The sequence below is a fragment of the Gorilla gorilla genome, chromosome 14 (genome assembly GCF_029281585.2).
Source record: "Gorilla gorilla gorilla isolate KB3781 chromosome 14, NHGRI_mGorGor1-v2.1_pri, whole genome shotgun sequence".
NCBI classification, from domain to species: Eukaryota; Metazoa; Chordata; class Mammalia; order Primates; family Hominidae; genus Gorilla; species Gorilla gorilla.
Window position 1 is genome coordinate 128,509,192 of NC_073238.2, and position 19,221 is coordinate 128,528,412.

At 48.9% G+C, this 19,221-nt stretch overlaps 1 protein-coding gene across 13 annotated transcripts in view; it reads left to right on the forward strand.

Annotated features, from left to right (window-relative positions):
* The window catches only part of TFDP1 (transcription factor Dp-1), a 58,558-nt gene extending 45,465 nt beyond the window's left edge, over window positions 1–13,093 (forward strand). For 5 of the 13 annotated variants that reach the window (XM_031007272.3, XM_031007271.3, XM_055360266.2 and 2 more), the window contains exons 5-12: window positions 3,343–3,464; window positions 4,837–5,002; window positions 5,470–5,613; window positions 6,106–6,174; window positions 7,573–7,724; window positions 8,130–8,296; window positions 9,466–9,544; window positions 11,736–13,093. In XM_031007272.3, coding sequence (XP_030863132.2) covers window positions 3,343–3,464; window positions 4,837–5,002; window positions 5,470–5,613; window positions 6,106–6,174; window positions 7,573–7,724; window positions 8,130–8,296; window positions 9,466–9,544; window positions 11,736–11,883 — 1,047 coding nt within the window. In that variant the 3' untranslated portion in view covers window positions 11,884–13,093. The remainder of the gene's footprint in view (window positions 1–3,342; window positions 3,465–4,836; window positions 5,003–5,469; window positions 5,614–6,105; window positions 6,175–7,572; window positions 7,725–8,129; window positions 8,297–9,465; window positions 9,545–11,735) is intronic. The other 8 variants (XM_055360270.1, XM_031007275.3, XM_055360269.2 and 5 more) reach the window with 2 other exon arrangements.
* Window positions 13,094–19,221: the final 6,128 nt, after the last annotated feature.

A 19,221-nucleotide genomic window follows, 5' to 3' on the forward strand; every position in this document is an offset into this window, starting at 1 on the left:
CTGGAGCCGTGTAAAGACTGTCTGGAGCCGTGTAAAGACTGTGTCCGAAGCCATGTCATTTACTTTCTCTGAAGCGCAGCTTGGATTCCAGCCATGAGCACAGTAGGAAGAGAGACCCCTTATGACCTGTGGAGCCCGGGTCACCTCCCCTGCTCCCCAGCGAGAGGCGGGTGAGGGAGTCGTGAGGGCGGAGCCCATCCTCCAGAGAAGCCGCTGTTAAATCCGAGGGGTGGGTGTCCCTGGTGCCTTTCAGCCCCTGCCTGCCTCCTGCTCCCAGAGGCTCCTGGATCTCCTGGAAAGCCCTGGTTGGAGTGGGACCCACAGCCTCCCAGCTTTGGGCAGTACCCCTAATTGTGCTGTGACCACTTCTCCCTTCCAGGGTCTCTGCCCACCACTCCAGCTGGCGTGGCCACTGCTTCCGATACCCCCTTTTTTTCCCTAAGGGCCCAGCTCTGAACTGTCCTTCCCGGCACTGTCCCATCCACCCTCTGGCACCTCCTTGGTTCCTGTTTTCCCTGCGCTTCTGCCCACACGCGCCCTCCAGGGCTTCAGCGTGTTGCCGTGGCTCCTCTGGCTGTTGAGTGTGGCTCCTGGTGTAGGGAAGTGAGGCTGGGGGCCTGCTCCATGTCTGTTGAATGGGAGACTGGAAGGCGTCCTGTGGCACAGGCGGCCGGCCCGAGTTCATCGGCTTCCTGTGCACCAGGAAGGAAACGCACACACCTGTGCCAGGTCCGGGAGCAAAGCCTCTGTCTCATTCCTGGGAGGGCTGGTTCCAGGCTGCCCCCGTGATGCTGACTCAGCTCACAGGGCTGGTGAGCAGCAGGTGATGGGTGAGGAGCAGGGACAGTGCTGCGGAGACACAGTGAGGGGAGCTGCCACGCAGGGCACGCAGAGGAAGGTGCAGGCACCCTTGCCCAGCACTGCATGGGCCTGATGCGGCGGGGCCTTCCGCAGGGAGCAGTTAAAGCAGGAGAGTAAGGAGAGCTTCCTGTAAGACCTGGCCTCCGTAACAACGCATTCCCAGTGCACTGGTGGCTCGTTCTCAGGGTGCCCCTGGGTGCTGAGTCCGGTCTTCCAGGAAAGGTTGTTGGTGAGCACCATTGAGCACCTGGTGTGTACCTGCCTCTGGCTTTCTCTTCTTCCCAACTTACAGTGGGTTTGACCTGTGATTTTGACTTTAAGATGGTCCAAAAGCAACATGCATTCAGTGGAAACTGCTTCCACTGCCCATAGACCATCCTGTTTTTCATTTTGAGTGCGGTATTCAGTGGGTCTCCTGGGATACCCACACTTGACTAGAATGGGCTTTGTGTGAGATGCTTCTGCCCGACTGGGCTAACATGCGTGCGTGATCTGAGCACGTGTAAGGTAGGCTGGCTAAGCTGTGATGCGTGGTAGGAGAGGTGGATGACGTGCATTTCGACGTAGGGTATTTTCAGCTCATGCGGGTTTATCGGGATGTTCCTTGTAAGTTCCTCGTTGTAAGTCAGTTCCTCGTTGTAAGTCCACTCTTTGTGAGTCGGTTTGCTCCTGACTGGAGGACAAGCGGCACGGTGACGGCATCTGTCTTGGGGCCAAGATCCAGTGCCTTGCATGGTCCTGGGATTCCCGGGGAAGGGAGTGGACCCATGAGGTGGGTTAGAATCGTGTGTGGGATTCTCCAGCCCCCTGTACCTGTGCGTGTGGTATGCGCGGAGCCAGCCAGCACGGCCTGGCGTGGAGCTGGCGGGTTCTCAGTCTGACATCAACTCCCGGAGAATGGCATCCGCTGAACTCAACGCAGGAAGCCGTGCGGGGCCAGCGCGCTCTCAGGCAACCCGGGTCGCAGGGTCCTTTTGTCAGCTGTTTCGATCTCCCACGTGGCCCAGTGCCCCAGCAGCACACACACACACACACGTATTGAACAAAACAAGTTTCACAGGACATTTATCCACGCCCAGGAGATTTATCTTTTGTATGGTTTCATTTTGCAGAAAATTCACTTGTTTGATTTCATGGCCTGCTAACGGGGTGATCCACAGAAGGCCGCACTCTGATGAGTCTCTAATCATCGGAGAGATGAGTGTCAATGAAAAGATCAGTCGTTGAAATGTTTTTCTTCTCAGGAGCTGACAGGTGATCTGGCCTAGGGATAATTGGAAAGTGTCCCCGTCAGCTGCTCCCAGGGCCACCGCAGGTGATGCATTTATCCCCGTAAGAAGGGGAGCTGGGGGGGCCCAGCTTAGAGTAGCTCAGGGCATCGGCCACATGAAGCCCCCCCGCCAGCATACAGGTGTCCAGCTCCAATCCCTTTAACGGAAACTGCATGTCCACACAAGCAGTTTAATCGCTGAGGCACTTTGATTTGTGGCAAATTGAATGATTTAACATTTACTGAGAAATAGTGTTTCCAGTTTTAGATAGAGTTGTGCCACAAGATCTTTGAAAAGTCAGAGTTGTATTTGCCTGTATGAGGGTGTCCAGGTATTCACACTTGAACATTCATTGTTGGAACTAAAGTGGTAAGACCTTGTCAAGAGTCAGACCAGCCAGCATGTCCCTGAAGGAAGAGACAGTTGTTGACACCTCAGGTGTGCTGTGGGGTGGGGCGGGTGGGTCAGTGTCCACACTGGCGTTGCCTCTGGTGGTTCCCCCCAGAGGGTCCCAGGTGTGTGAGCCCCGGGGGCGTGTGGAGCCCCTACCTTCCACCCCCAGTGCTGGTCGCTCTCCCTCCTTGCCTGATGCCGTTGTGGGTGCAGGGGTCCCCCCAGACAGGGCCCCAGGGCACAGGGTTGCCAGGTGATGGCTGTCACCCTGCTGGGCTGGAGGAGCAGCTGCTGTCACCCTGCCTGTGCTTTTGTCTTTTGAGAGCTGTTTTTGGTTTGTTTCAGGCCTCTTTTTAGTACCACGGAAGGATACAATTTCATCCTCATCCATATCACTAAAAGGAAGTAAAAGGGTGAAGGGAAAAATGGAAGCGTGCTCAAGTGCCCTGTGTGGAATTCTGTGCCGCCCCCTTCATTAAACTTGACCGTTAGCGCCTTGTGTGCGGTTTGGGGGTCACGCTCTGCCCTGTCCTGTTCTTGCTTGCTTGGGTCGTCCGAAGTTTCTTGTTGCTTTTGTCTAATTGGAGAAGATGCCTGTGACTGACAAGAGGAAGATGAGCCACATTCAGAACCGGTGTGGTGGTGCCGTCACCGTGACAAAAGCATCCACCGCTGGACGTTTTTCCTGCTCCATCGTGGCTGCTCACTGTGGTTAACGAAATTCAGCAGTGGCTGCGGAGAGCGAACAGATGGTGGGCATGGCACCCTCGCCGTGTGGGAGGGGACTGACTGTCTGAATTGTCTTTTTTGACTGTAGGTAATTGGTACGCCTCAGAGACCGGCAGCGTCAAACACCCTGGTGGTAGGAAGCCCACACACCCCCAGCACTCACTTTGCCTCTCAGAACCAGCCTTCCGACTCCTCACCTTGGTCTGCCGGGTGAGCACTTCCCTCTGGACCCTTAGAGTTGTAGGATTGCTTGCGGTTCGCACCTCCACGTTCTCCTGGGCCACGTGTGTCACACAGTCGTGCGATGGGGCTCCCACGCGCGTTGTCAGCCTCCGAATCACACTCACCCATCATCGTGGCCTGCACAGGTGTGCAGCCGAGGCGCACTGCCTCGGTCATGGAGAAGTCGGGCTGGGCACTGCCCACCCCGCTTTGTGTCTGGTGTAGTGGGTGCTCTTTGAAGGGCTGGCAGCTCTTGGCCAAGACGGGGAGAAGCTGGCCTTGTACTTGCCACAGGACCTTGGAGACTTTTCCTCGTCTGTGCTGGGAGCATGTGGGATGGATTTCACCCACTGCCCCTGAATTCAGCCTCTACTGCCCCTGGGGTTATGGCCCCCACGGGTGGTCCCACCAGAGCTGCTCCTTCCACTAAAGCAAGATCTGATGAGCTGTGTCTTTCCTTAAAAACACACACACGCAAAGCTGCAAAAGCCTACCTGTGTTGGTGCCCAAAGCTTCACCAGCTAGGAACCTCAGGTGGCCTTTCCCGCCATGTGGGGACTGACCAGAGTGTACAGAGTTGGGCTTTCCCTCGACCTGAAGCACACTTAGTGTTTGCACCTGCTGTCAAGCGGCTGTCACAGCCCAAGCTGTATGAAATTACAGTCTGCTGAAATATGTCCTAAGAATTCCCACATTTACACTGAAACGCCCCATAGTTCCTGATTCTGGTTGCCCTCTTTAGAAAAGTGGTGCTTGGGGCTCACGCCTGTAATCCTAGAGGCCGAGGCCAGCAGATCACGAGGTCAAGAGATTGAGACCATCCTGGCCAACATGGTGCAACCCCGTCTCTACTAAAAATACAGAAAAATTAGCCGGGTGTGGTGGCACGTGCCTGTAATCCCAGCTACTCGGGAGGCTGAGGCAGGAGAATCGCTTGAACCCAGGAGGTGGAGGTTGCAGTGAGCCGAGATGGCGCCACCGCACTCCAGCCCACGACAGAGCGAGACTCCGTCTCAAAAAAGAAAAAACAACAACAAAAAGAAAAGTGGTGCTTGGTGTACCGGCACGCCTCCCATATGCTGATTTGGGTCCTGGGGATGCCTCCCGTTTTCCCTGACACTTGGAAGGATAGAGGTGCAGCCTGCTGGGGAGACACTCGCTTTCTGACCTGCAGGACCACTGGGCCTGGGGGCTGGGGCTAGGGGGTCCTGGCCTGCTCATGTGTTGGATCTGCTGCGCCCGTGGGACGTGGCCCCTTTTTTGTGCAGCTCATTAGAGCTCTCAGGTAAAAGCATTCCTCGATTCAGGCTGATCCTCAGGAGGGCTGACAGTCGCTTCTTTTTTCCTTTGTATTTTGAAGGAAACGCAACAGGAAAGGAGAGAAGAATGGCAAGGGCCTGCGGCATTTCTCCATGAAGGTCTGCGAGAAGGTGCAGAGGAAAGGGACCACTTCCTACAACGAAGTGGCGGACGAGCTGGTTGCGGAGTTCAGTGCTGCTGACAACCACATCTTACCGAACGAGTCAGTAAGTGTGTGCCGGGGCCGAGAGGCTGGGGTGGCGGAGCCAGCGGTGTGGTACGTTTCGCTCTTTTAATATTGGGAACAGTTAAAACCATACAGAAAATGCCAAGTACAGCATAAAAGAATTTTTCCCGATCCATTTGCTGGCATGATGCTTTGTCAACTCCAGTGAGTGAGCACGTGGGCTGGCTCTGCACATCTAGCGGCCCAGAAATGCAGAAATGCCCACCTCACCAGCTGGGCTCGACACCCGAGAGCCCCCAGCTCCCCTTCTGGAACACATTCAGGCTTCGCACAGCCCCGTCTTGCCCTGCGTCATCTGTAGGGTGGGAGCGCTCCCTGAGGACGTGTTGGGGTGACAGCTCCGTGAGCGGGGTGCCCCTTTGAGCCGGTGCCCGTGGCCTACAGTTTAAGATGGGATCCGCAGGCCTTTTTGGATCATTTGGAAACTCCACTCCCTGTCATCCCCAGGCTTATGACCAGAAAAACATAAGACGGCGCGTCTACGATGCCTTAAACGTGCTAATGGCCATGAACATCATCTCCAAGGAGAAGAAGGAGATCAAGTGGATTGGTCTGCCCACCAACTCGGCTCAGGAATGTCAGAACTTAGAGGTGTCTCTTCAGCCTTCCTTCAACCTGGATTTCCCTTCAAGTCCGTGTAGATGTTTTAGTCGTCGGTCACTCAGAAGGGTCTGGGCTCCATGCCCTTATGCTCTCTGTGTCTGGCTGGCAGACGGTCATGCAGACGTCTCCCTGCGTTCCTCAGTCTTGGCTGTCGGGGGAGGGAGCATGGTTGGCCCAGACCCACTAGAGTCTGTTAAACTGTAGTGTAGGTTCATTCTGAATCCTAGTTTGTGGGATTTTTGTTTTCTTTTTAGATCCCATAGTTAAATCCAAGAAATGAGAGGAGAGGGGAGAAGGTATAGTTTAGAAATGGAAGAAAAACTCACCTGTATCTTGTAGCACCTGCTATGTCTAGATTTGTCCATATCCCTTCGATTACATTCTGGGTAAACATAGGTAACACTGTGAGGATGTGGGTTTTAAAAAACGCTCTGTGGAACAATTGTGATGATTCTTCACATGGGTGGTTTGTTTTTGAAGGTGGAAAGACAGAGGAGACTTGAAAGAATAAAACAGAAACAGTCTCAACTTCAAGAACTTATTCTACAGGTAAGATAATACATATCTGTGGAGGCAGGGTAATTTTTATTTTACTAATTTAGTTTTATAACGGCAACATACTGCCTTGGGTTACACTCCTGCATGGCAAATCAAATGACTGCTTTAAGATTCTGAGTGTGAGTTCATCTCATAGGTGTTGAACGTGGGCCTTATTCCCAGAGCGAGGTTGTGTGTGCATGCATGTGTGTGTGCGTGCATGTGCCTGTGTGCGTGTGTGTGTGCATGTGTGCATACATGTGTATGTGTGTATCTCTCGTCACAGCATCTAAACAGGCAAAAGACAGATGGAGGGATGACTTCATGCAAAAGCAACATTTGAAAAATCCCCTCAGAGGTGCTTAACCCAAGGCCCAGGTGCCAGGCAGGGCCTGTAAAACTGTGGTGGACGCAGTGCACCTGGGTCTTGACAGTGCTGATCAGGGCCCTGGAGCTGGCCTTCCCCACCTCCCATTGAGTGCTGAGGGTGGGCGGCACCGCTGGGGGCCCCGTGTCTGGTGTGGAGGGGTTGTGTGCAAGGTGCTCACTGCAGAGCTGGCTGCTGCCCTGACCCAGGTGTGCTCGAGCCCTCCCAGAGGGGACGGTGTGGCAGCCGTGGTGATGGAGGCTCGTGGGCAGGAGCTCCTCAGGACCTACAGAGTCTGTCAGGAGGGACAGTCCTGGTTGCCAGTGCCTTAGTACCTGCCAGGTGGGGATAGACCCAGGGTGGCCGGGAGAGGAAGGGAATCTCCTGGCTCTACATTAATAGCAAAGAAGTTCTCTCCAAGTGGAACACTTGGTTTGGGGCCCTGAGGCCCTGGCCCTGGATTCAGCCTTGCAGGGCCCATTCCCCCAGAGGAGCACCCCTGCAGCACATGGGCCCTTCCGCGTTCCACTTTCCAGGGTGGGCAAAGTCCACGGCACAGCACCCCCTCCAAGGCCATCACCCTGTAGGTGCCATGGTTGGTAGGTGGTCTTAGAGGGGTGAAGGACAGCAAGGAATCGACTTCCAAAATTGGTGTTTTGTTGAGTGCCGTTGCCGTGGCGGACGTTTTTATCATGGGCACGGATGGCTGTGTGGTGTGAGTGCCCTTGCCGTGGCAGACGTTTTTATCACGGGCACGGATGGCTGTGCGGTGTGAGCGCCGTTGCCGTGGAGGACACTTTTATCAGGGCACGGATGGCTGTGCGCCCGCTTTCCCTTAGTTCTCCCCTCAGGATCCCGTTTCCTGAGCGCTTTTCTCCCTGGGCTGCAGAGGTCAGCACCCAGCGGCGGGCGCTGGCCTTTCAGATGTCCAGGCCCACTCCTCGCTGTCACGTGGACGCAGGGAGGGCTGTGAGGACCCCTCGAGCGCAGGGGCTGCGTTCTTGTGCCGCCACAGGCCACCTGGCTCCTCTTATTTTTTTTAGCAAATTGCCTTCAAGAACCTGGTGCAGAGAAACCGGCATGCGGAGCAGCAGGCCAGCCGGCCACCGCCACCCAACTCAGTCATCCACCTGCCCTTCATCATCGTCAACACCAGCAAGAAGACGGTCATCGACTGCAGCATCTCCAATGACAAGTAGGTTGTGGGCGGGGAGCTGTTCCCTGGTCACGCATCTCTTTTTTAGGAAGGCGACCCTGTTGGTATTGTCACTAGGACAAGTTTTAAATGTTGTACAAATAGCAAATGTTGCACAAATTGCTGTCCATTGTGGGGTGGTGGGAGGCTGCCGCCATGTGGCAGATGGAAGGTCTCTGTTCCGGGAGCGTGTGCCTTAGGGCATGTCCTCCTGGGGAGAATAGGCCTCGATTTGCCTCTCATCTCATTTACTTTGGAGTTTATAAATTCTGTGAGGAGACACTGATGGCTGGGAACCGGGAGGCTGTGTGTGGCGGTCAGCGGGTCAGCCGTCCTGGTTCCACCCCAGTGTGTACCGTCTCCGCTGGGAGACCCTGTCTTTCTGACTGTGCCTTTCCCCTTCAGATTTGAGTATCTGTTTAATTTTGACAACACATTTGAAATCCACGATGACATAGAAGTGCTGAAGCGGATGGGCATGGCTTGCGGGCTGGAGTCGGGGAGCTGCTCTGCCGAAGACCTTAAAATGGCCAGAAGTCTGGTCCCCAAGGCTCTGGAGCCGTACGTGACAGGTCAGCAATGCCCAGACAACCTGGCGTGGCTGTGTGAGGAATGGCCCCCAGCCTCGGACGGTGCCCTCCCCTCCCGGCTCGGCTGTGTGAGGAGTGGCCCCCAGCCTCGGACGGCACCCTCCCCTCCCGGCTCGGGATGTGTCTTGCTGAGATCAGGCCCACGTGTGTAGGGCCAGGAGCAAAGACAAAGGGGCTGTGAGGGGGATGAGGGCAGGGGTGTGGCTGGGGCGGGGTCCAGCCAGTGCCATGACCCACTGGATATGGGGGCCTTGAGTCCACAGGTGGCTCGTGTGGATTTCCTATGTGGTTTGTGTGAGGAGGTGCTAAGTCAGGATTTTACCCTCCAAGTAGGCCCAGAAGTAGAAGTTGAGATTCTTTGAGAAGTGCAGTTGGATTGCTGATCCCACCCACTGATGGTAGCTGATTGGTCACTAGGGCAAAGTCACCAAGAAAAAGCATTTCAGAGTCATTGGCGTCCTGCTCCGGAGGGCCGGGAGCACAGGAGCTTTTGTTGAAGGAGTTTTTTTCTGTTCTGGTGAATTCTTTCCTTGGGGGCCGTAGGGTCCCAGCCACTGACAGCAGGATGGCTTTAAGGTGAGAAATTGTGAAGGTGTCATATCTGCTGATCCTTCTCTTGTTAGCCTAAACTTGGGGTGTAGATTTATTCCCTGAGAGGGTCAGAGATTCCTCCCTGAGCTCTTAGACTGCCCCAGATCTTGTGAAAATCTGGCTGGTCCATGTTGTCAGGTGACAGTGGGCTCTGGCTGCCCACGTGGGCTGGGCCCTGACCCCGGCCTCTGTCCCGTGCTTCATGGAGCCACCAGGATGGGCTGTGGGAAGAGGGTTTCAGCTCGACACTTTGATTCCGTTCCGTTTCACGACGGGTATGATACTGAGGCAGCAGCACACGTGTGCCGTTTGTAAGTCAGTGTGTGCAGGTATTTATTGCAAGGCTGTTCTTGCCTTTTTAGAGAAGACAGGCTTATGTGACTGCACAGCGGGATGTCCTGCTCCGTGGCGCAGTGTGGAAAATACTGGACAAGCGAAGGATATCCGGAAGCTTCTCCAGCCGTCTGTCCTGTGGAACTGCGCGTCATTTTGTTGGTTGCCTGTGCGTCTTGTGTTGTTTCTGTTTCATGACCATTCGCTTATTTTCTTTCCCTTTTCAGAAATGGCTCAGGGAACTGTTGGAGGCGTGTTCATCACGACGGCAGGTTCCACGTCTAACGGCACAAGGTTCTCTGCCAGGTGACAGTCGTTGAGGGTGTGGGAGAGGCGTCATCTGGGCCTCCCCCGGGGTCCAGGGGCCAAGGCAGGGCAGCCGTCTCAGGTGTGGCCATCAGGTCTGTGGCTGCTCTGACGTGGCTTGTCTGTCCAGGCAGTGGGGCCCCACTGGCTTTCCCTGTGTGGAGAGCTGCTTTTCTTAGTTGGTTTCTGCTCACTAAAAACTGAAAGTAATACATGGTGGTTTTTTTTCAAAGTATCACCTAATAAGTAAAGTAGGAATGAAAACCACCCAAATCCTCCTGTCCCCGGCAGCCCAAGTAACAGCAAGTATTTCCAGGTTTTTTCTCCCATTTTTCAGAACGCGTCTGCGGTCTGGGCGCACGTAGTTTTCAGAACGTGTCTGCGGTCTGGGCGCACGTAGTTTTCAGAACGTGTCTGCGATCACAGCACACATTTTTCAGAACGCGTCTGCGATTATGGTGCATGTGTTTTTCAGAATGCGTCTATGGTCATAGCGCATGTATTTCTCAGAACGCGTCTGTGATCACGGCGCACGTGTTTTTCAGAACGCGTCTGCGGTCTCGGCGCACGTGCTGCGATCACAGTGCATGTATTTTTGCGAACGCGTCTGTGATTATGGTACACGTATTTTTCAGAACGCGTCTGCAGTCACAGCACACATATTTTGTTCCGTGCATTTTTCAGCTTACATTTTATTGTATGAATATATATTGTTTCTATGCTACTAAAGGGCCTTTATTTAAATAAATTTGTATTTAATCTTTGACCTGCAATCCCACAGAGTAGAATAATGGTGTCCCTAGGTATTGATCTTAGTGCTTCAAAGATAAATATAACTTTTATGGTAAATATTAACAAAACAATGATTTTATTAACTTTTATATTGCATTGTGATACAATATATAGTATTACTTTATATTAATCTTAAGTGTTAATAAAATCTTTAATTAGAAATACAAGAACTTAGTAACCTATGGGTCCAGGTAACAGGGCTCGACATAGTGAGTTTCAGTGTGCTTGAGCCTGCGTTGGGATGTGCTGTGGCCATGAGATGTAACAGGTGTGTCGGGCACGTGTAGCTTCCTGGCCAGCTCTGGAAGTGCAAAGCCAGCCTTGGCCTCCTCACCTGTAAGGTGAGACTGGCGATTGATGAGTTACTGATCTGTGGCAAGGATCAGTGAGGTGGTGATGGAAGAAAGGACTTTGGTGACAAGCTTTTGACAGAGGCCGGTTCTCTCTCTCTTGTAGCTATGTGTGAACGTGTGGCGGTCAGTCTGTAAACATGTTTAATGCTGCTTCTTCCATGAGGTGGGATGTGGGTATTTTGAGGACTTTTATCATCACATAATCCTTTTTATGGATGTGATTCTTCAGACTTGTCAGTTTTTCATAACAATGGAAACAAAGCTGTTACCATTTCTTACGAAATACCGATTTTCATAGTGGCATGATGAGACATTTTATACAAGTACCTCATGAAAGGACATCTAGGTAGTTCCCAGTTAGAAGAAAAACTGCAGTGAGCAGCTTTACGGCTGAATTTCTCACCATTTCTGACTTGTTTCCAAGATACAGAATTACTTCATCAAAAGGCACATTGACACATTTTTATTGTAGTGTTAATAAGTACCATTAAAATGTATTAAAATATGTACATATGGTTTTATGTTAATTGAAAACATTTTTAAATGTTAGGAACATAGTGAGCTCTGGTTGGTGGTAGGTTTTTGTGGTGCTGCCAGCCCTCTGGGTTCTCAGTCCCCGCTGCCAGATTCGACCCACGCTCTGGACTCCATCCTGTCCTGCCCCAGGCTCTCTTTTTTCCTGTTGCTGGTTATGAGTGAAAGTCCCGGAGGGAGGGATCTAATGGTATTACAGTTTGTTCCCTCTGGGGCACTGCTCCTGGTGGAATGATGAGTGAGGGAGAGGCAGCATGTGGCTCTGCTCAGCCTCCTGTTTCTGTCGTTATGGGTTCCAGGAGACAGGGCCAGAAGAGAACCAGACAGAGATGGAGTAAGTGCCAGAGCGCTGGCGTGCTGTAGTGCAGACACTCAACCTCCCCGTTCTGTTTGTGTGACTGACAAAACCCACACCTGTGGGGCACAGCCTGTCATCTGGCCACAAGCCCTGAGGCGGGGGAGGCTGAGTGGGCCGCCTGCACTGACCGCGTCATCCGCCTCCTGCCTTGCAGTGACCTGACCAACGGTGCAGATGGGATGCTGGCCACAAGCTCCAATGGGTCTCAGTACAGCGGCTCCAGGGTGGAGACCCCGGTGTCCTACGTCGGGGAGGACGACGAGGAGGACGACGACTTCAACGAGAATGACGAGGACGACTGACGTCCTCCCCACTTCAGATGCGGCTTCCGGAAAACGTTTAGGGAAAAGAAACTTTTTTTTTTAATGTGGGTTTTCTGTTTCCTTTTGGCCTACTCCCAAGAAGATATTGGTAAGCTATTGAATTTAGATATGCACCTCTGATAAGCAAGGATTGTTTCCCGTAGGATTAGGACGTGCTGTGGATGTGTGTTTTGATACCAGTGTGCTGATGCAGAGCGTTTATTTACTTGTTAGGATTTTGTGTTTTCATTTGCTATTTTTCTTTAAGTGCAGAGTTCATTTTTGACCCTGAAAAGTTTTTGCTGAGTTTGCTGAAGAAATTGTATTTCAACCACATCCATGAAAATAAAACACCTCCTGTTGTGGATGGTGAGCCCCTGATGCCGCTTATTTGCCGTGAGTTTGGACGGCGCCCCCTGATGCCGCTTATTTGCCGTGAGTTTGGACGGCACCCCTGCTGGCGGATAGCGAGACTCTGTGGAGTTTGTTCAGTGGTACGGTGTCCAAGCAAACAACAGAATTCGACCTTTTAAACAATAAACACCATCAACCTTATTGACTTTATTGTCCCTTAAATTATATTGACTGTTGTGATTCCATCAAGTTTGTACACTCTTTTCTCTCCCTGTTTTGCAGCAACAAATTGCGAAGTGCTTTTGTTTGTTTGTTTTCGTTTGGTTAAAGCTTATTGCCACGCTGGTGCGGCTATGGAGACTGTCTGAAAGGCTTGGAATGGTTTATTGCTTATGGTAAAATTTGCCTGATTTCTTACAGGCAGCGTTTGGAAACCTTTTATTATATAGTTGTTTACATACTTATAAGTCTATCATTTAAAGACATGTACTGAAACAAATGTATTTGTTTCATAAGCATCTTCCTGTAATCTATTATAAAATTGAAATTAAATATAGAGAATGTTTTAACAATTTTTTAACTCAAAATTTGTCAATCATTTTTAATAGTTCTTTTTTTATAAAAAGAAAAAGGAATTTAAGGACAGGCAGTAGTCTCTTTTAAAATTTATTCACAAAACCCATTAACTGCACAGTTGCTATTAGCTGCCTGTTCTAAAACGATAGTCTTTTTATTGAAACACAAATAAACTTTTCTGTAATATTTTATGGTATATAAAGAGACTTTAATTGTTTGACTTGTTTAACTTGGCACTGTTAGTTTTTATTAATAAAACGCGCATGGGCATTTTAAACAAGCTGTGTTTCTCTAATTCAGGATTATTATCTAGAAATTTGTCTGGTCTTGTTGGTTTTACTTTATACTTGAGTGAGAAAGTAGGTTGTTAGGCCCAGACGCGGTGGGCCCGGGTGGTCCCTGTGGGCGCAAACCCCACCACCACATGTTGTCTGAGGCACATCCTCCGGGAGCCCACCCTGAAAAGGTGGAAGGTGGCCAAGGGTGGAGGTCTTGGTGGACACAGGGCAAAGAGGCGCCTTCCTTTTTGGTGCCTGTGGTGCAGAGAAAGATAAGCCAAGTTCCTTGGCCTTTTTTCACAATGAAAATTGAGACAAAATTTAAAAGTTTGACTTTGAGAACAAGAATAAGATTGAGAAGATTCTGGGAAGATGGTGGAATAGGAAGCACCAGGAATCTGGCTGCCCAGGTAGATGTCTACCTCGCGGGCAGGATCTGCCTGATGCAGCTGTTCTGTAACTATGGAATCTACTGAAGGCTTAAAACTTTCAAGGGAGGCTTGGTCAGCACATTGCAGTTAATTTTGGTCCATTTCAGCTTTCTACCCCGACCCCTGTTCCTTCATTTTTCTCTTTCCCCTTTTGGGAGCCAGACATTGAAGACTAGGACGTATAAAAACAACTGTGTTGTGTATATGGGGCTGCCCAGGGAGAGGCTCAGAAAAGACCCAAGAAGACCTTACGTTTACACCTCAGGCTGAACCATGGCACAGGTACAGCCTAGAGCTGTCAAAAAAACAATAAACACAGCAATAACAAAAATGGCAAATCCGGGGGAACAGGAGACTTCTTTTCAGAGTTGTATCACAGTAATAGATTCAGATGTCCAGTTTTCAACAAACAGTGACAAGGCATACCAAGAAATAGCAAAGTATGGCCCATTTAAAGGGAAAAAAATAAAAACAAACTGTCCTTGAAAAGGATCTGTTGGTAGGTACACTAGACAAGTACTTTTAAATAACTGTTAAAGATGCTCACGGAAGCCAAAGAACATGTGCAGAAAGTCAAGAGAATGAAAATAGAACCAAATGCAAGGATTGTAATGAGGCAGACAACCTGAAAAACCAACAAGAAATTCTGTAGCTGAAAAGTACAGTAACTGAAATGAAAAATTCATCAGAGTGATTCAAAGGCAGAAATACCAAATTTGAAGACAGGACAGTGGAAATAACTGAGTCTGAGGAGCAAAAAGAGAAAAGATTGAAGTGAACAGAGCCTGTGGGGCCTGCAGGACACCATCAGGCTGACCAGTGCACATGTTGTGGGGTCTATGAAGGAGAAGAGAAAGAAAGGGGCAGAGAGAATATTTGAAGATAATAATGGCTGAAAACGCACCAAGTTTAATAAAAGACATGAATATAAACATCCAAGATGCACCATGAACTCCAAGGAAGATAAACTCAGAGATCCACACCGAGACACATTATAATTAAGCTTTCAAAAGACAGAGAAGACCTTGAAAGCAGCAGAGTAGGAGCAATTCATCACATACAAGGGGCCCCCAATAAAATTATCCACAGAGTTTTCCTCAGAAACTGGAGGCCACAAAGTAGTGGGCCAGTATATTCAAACTGCTAAAAGAAAAACAATAAACTACCAAGAATTCTACAACTGACAAAACTGTCCTTCAAAAGTGAGGGCGAAATTAAGACATTCCCAGATAAACAAAAGCTGAGGAAGTGTGCTGCCACTAGACCTGCCCTGCAAGATGTGATCTTATATGCAGGAAATCTGAAAGAATCCACTTAGTTTCAGGCACTAGAAAAAAATCTAAACCCATAGCAAGTAGAGGGAAGACAATTTAATAAAAATTAGAGCAGAGCTAAAATTAGAGAACAAAAACAATGGAGAAAATCAAGAAACCGAAAAGTGTGTTTAGATCAATAAAACCGACAAACCTTTAGTTAGGTATACTAAGAAAGATTGACATTACTAAAATCAGAAATGAAAATGGGGACATTTCTACTGGCTCTACAGAAATAAAAAGGATTATGAGAGAATAATAGGAACAATTGTGTGTCAACATATTAAAAAACCTAGATGAAATGGACAAATTCCTAGAGACAAAACCTACCCAGATTTAATAAAAATAAGTAAAAATCTGAATAGACCTTTGACTAGTAAGGAGATTGAATCAGTCCCTTAAAATCTCACTTTGGACCTAGTGGCTTCCCTGGTGAATTCTGCGAAACATTTGAAGAATAACTGCCAGTCCTCAAGCTTTTCCAAAAAATGGAAGAGGTGGGAATACATCTCTGATTCTGTGAAGCCACCATTACTACCCTGATATCAAAGCCAAAGACACCACAAGCACAAAATACCAACATGCCTGAGGAGCACTGATGCAGAAATCCTCAACAAAATACTGGCAACGTATTTAAAAGATTATGCAACGTAAATGCTAGCAGCGTATTCAGAAGATTACACACCATGACCTAGTGGGATTTATTTTTAGAATGCAAAGATATTTTGACATAAGAAAATTGATCATTGTAATGCACACATAAACGGAATGAAAGAAAAAATCATGATCATCTCAATGTTTTATTAACAGCGTTTTTTTTTTTTTTTTTTTTAAATTAGGGATGGAGTCTTGCTCTGTCACCCAGGGTGGAGTGCAGTGGCGTGATCATAGCTCACTGCAGTCTGAAACTCCTGGGCTCAAGCTCCCACCTTATGCTCCCAAGCAGCTAGAACTACAGGTGTGTGCCACAATGCCAGGCTAATTTTTTGATTATCTTTTTGCACAGATAAGGTCTCTGTGTTGCCCAGGCTGGTTTTGAACTCCTGGCTCAAGTGATCGTCCCACCTTGGCCCCCCAAAGTGCTTGGATTACAGGTGTGAGCCACTGCGTTCAGCTGTAGTCATTGCAAGTGATGTACAAAAAGTATTTTATAAAATTCAACATCTTGTTATGGCAAAAAGAACAAACTAGGAATAGAAGGAAACTACTTCAGTATAGTTAATGCCATATATGGAAAAACTCAAAGAGAACAAACATCAAGCTGAAAGACTGAAAGTTTTTCCTCTAAGATAAGGAACAAGGCAGAGATGGCCACCCAGGCCTTTTCTGTTCAACATAGTACTGGAAGTTCTAGTGAAGCAGTTATGTGAGAAAAATAAATACAAGGCATTCGTATTTGAAAGGAAGAAGTAAAGCTATCTCCATTTGTTGATGTGATCTTATATGCAGGAAATCTGAAAGAATCCACTAAAAAACAGAACTGATAAGGTTACAGGTTGTAAAGTAAACAGGAAAATCACTTGTGTTTCTGTACACTAACAAGATATGAAAAGGGAATTAAGAAAATAATTCCATTTACAATAGCATCAAAATAATGAAATACTTAGGAATTAACTTGGAGGAGGTGAAAGACTTAATACGATGAAAATGACAAGACATTGCTAAGAGGAATTAACAAATGGAAACGCACCCCATGGCTATATATTGGAACACAGTATTGTTAAGATGTCAACACTACCCAACTTAATCTGTAGATTACATGCAATCCCTGTCAAAGTCCCAATGATTTGTTTTTCAGAAATAAAAAGTCTCATCGTAAAATTCATACAGAATCTCAGGTGACCTCAAATAGCCCCAACAATCTTGAAGAGCAAAGCTGGAGGACTCATACTTTTGGTTTCAAAACTACAAATCTGTAATAATCAAAACAGAGCAGTATTGGCGTAATGAAAGACCTACGGACTAAAGGAATAGCAAGCCCAGCCAAACACCCTCGCATATTTGGTCAAGTGACTTTTTTGACAAGGGAGCCAGGACCGTGCAATGGGGAGAGGGTGGTCTTTTCACTAATGGTGTTGGGAGAACTGATTATCCACGTGCAAACAAATGAAGTGGGACCCTTAACACTGTTTAAGTGCAAAGCTTAATTCAAGATGAACCTAAGATCTGGATGTAAGGCTTAAGACTGTCAAGCTCTTAGAAGAAAACAGAGTGGCCGAGTGTGGTGGCTCACTCCCGTAATCCCAGCACTTTGCAGGACTGAGGCGGGTGGATCACTTGAGGTCAGGAGTTTGAGCCCAGCCTGGCCAACGTGCTTGAAGCCAAATGAAGAAATCAAGAACTCAGTAAAGGTAAATATGTGGGCAACTATAAAAGCTAGTATTGTAAGAGGCTAGTATTGTAAAAGCTAGGTGAAACCCCGTCTCTACTAAAAATACACAGAACTAGCCCAGCGAGATGGCATGAAGTACACCTGTAATCCCAGCTACTCCGGAGGCTGAGGCAGGAGAATCGCTTGAACCTGGGAGGCAGGGGTTGCAGTGAGCTGAGATCGCACCACTGCACTCCAGCCTGGGTGACAGAGCGAGACTCTGTCTCAAAAAACAAAAGAAGAAAACAGCAGAAGTTTCATGGCATTGGACTTAGCAGTGATTTTTTTGGATATGACACCAAAGGCACAGGGAAAAATAGACAATGTGGACTTTATGAAAATATAAACCTTTCTTGCATCAGAAGACAATGTCGACAGAGTAGAAAGACAGCCCACAGAATGGGAGAAAATGTGCACAGCCCCTCTGTCTGGTAGGGGATTAATAGAGAACTCTTAAAACTCAACAACCAAACAACCTGATTTAAAAACAGGCAAGGGCTTGAATAAGCATTTCTCCAAAGAAACATCTATGAATGACTTGTAAGAACATGAAAAGGGGCTCAACGTCACTATCATGAAGGCAGCATAGATTAAACTATAAAATAGAAAATAAACATTGGCGAGGATGTGGAGAAGGCAGAGCCCTGTACACGGTGGGGATGTAAAGAGCCGCAGCCACTATGAAAAACCAAATGGCTGTTCTTCACAGAATTAAAAACAGAATTACCCTATGCCCGGCAATTCTGCTCAGGGTATATACACCCAGAGACATTTGTACACCCATGTCTACACGTACCACTATTCAGGGTAGCTAAACAGTAGAGGCACCCGAAGTGTCCATCCGTGGATGAGTGGACAAGCAAAGTGTGGTTTGTACAGACAGCGAAATCTTTGGAAGGAAATCCTGTCACACTACAACATGGATGCCCCTTGAGGACGTTATACTACGTGAAATATGCCCGTCATAAAATACTTATATGAGGTACTTAGAGTCGTCGAATCATGGAGACAGGAAGTTGAACGGTTGCCAGGAGCTGAGGGAGAGGAGATGGGGAGTGAGTGTTGAATGGGACAGACCTTCTCTTTGGAAGGATGGAGGGGCCTGGAGGTGGATGGCAGTGACGGCTGCAGGACCCTGTGAATGTGCCCAATGCCACCAAACTGCATTACAAATGGTTAAGACAGCAAATTTTATATTACATGTATTTTACCACAAAAAAAAAATTGGAAAGACATAGAAGGTATGAAGGAGAGCTAAGTGTTTTATTTGAGTTGGCTAAATCAATCACTGAAAATTCCAATAGAAGACTAGTTTTAGAAGAATCATTTTTTCCTAGTCTTGAATTACCATAAGCATATCGAGGGGTGTGGAACTTACATAAAACTGCGGGCAGTCGTGCCTCAGAGCGCTCTGTGTGGGTGCGTGTGCAGCCAGCACCTGCGGGTGCACCGTGGCTTCCCGTGGCGAGCTTCCTGTGCCTGTGTTTCTTCCAGGCCTTGGGGGTTGAAACTCAGGGCTGGTGATTCTGAAGGGTGGGACGGGAGCAGCCCCCAGCTTCATCAGGAAGGGGCTCTGATCGGGCACGGGGGTGCCCCTGTGGGTGGGATTGCTGGAGCCCAGGACATCAAGGCCAGCCTGGGCAGCATAGAGAGACCCTGCCTCTGAAGAAAGAGTGGGGCTCTGGTGTCCATGGAGAGTCTGGGGAGGGAGGAAGAGGCTAGGGTTCCGAGGCCTGGAGATGGGGGCTCTGGGTGGCCATGGGACACGTGGCAGGCGTGTTGGGTTCCAGCTGGGTTGGCTTTGAGAGTCTGGTGGGATGAACCCTCATGGCTCCACCGTCACTTTGAGGTGGTGTCACCTCTGACCTCTGACCTTCAGCATGGCATGACCTCGCTGAGGTGACCCTGGTGTCCCACATATCAGCCTGAGCGTTCTTAATACACAGTCGAGGGCTGTGTTCATTGGACTATTCTGGTGTCACCGCCCACTTCATTTCTGTGCCTGGCAGCACTTT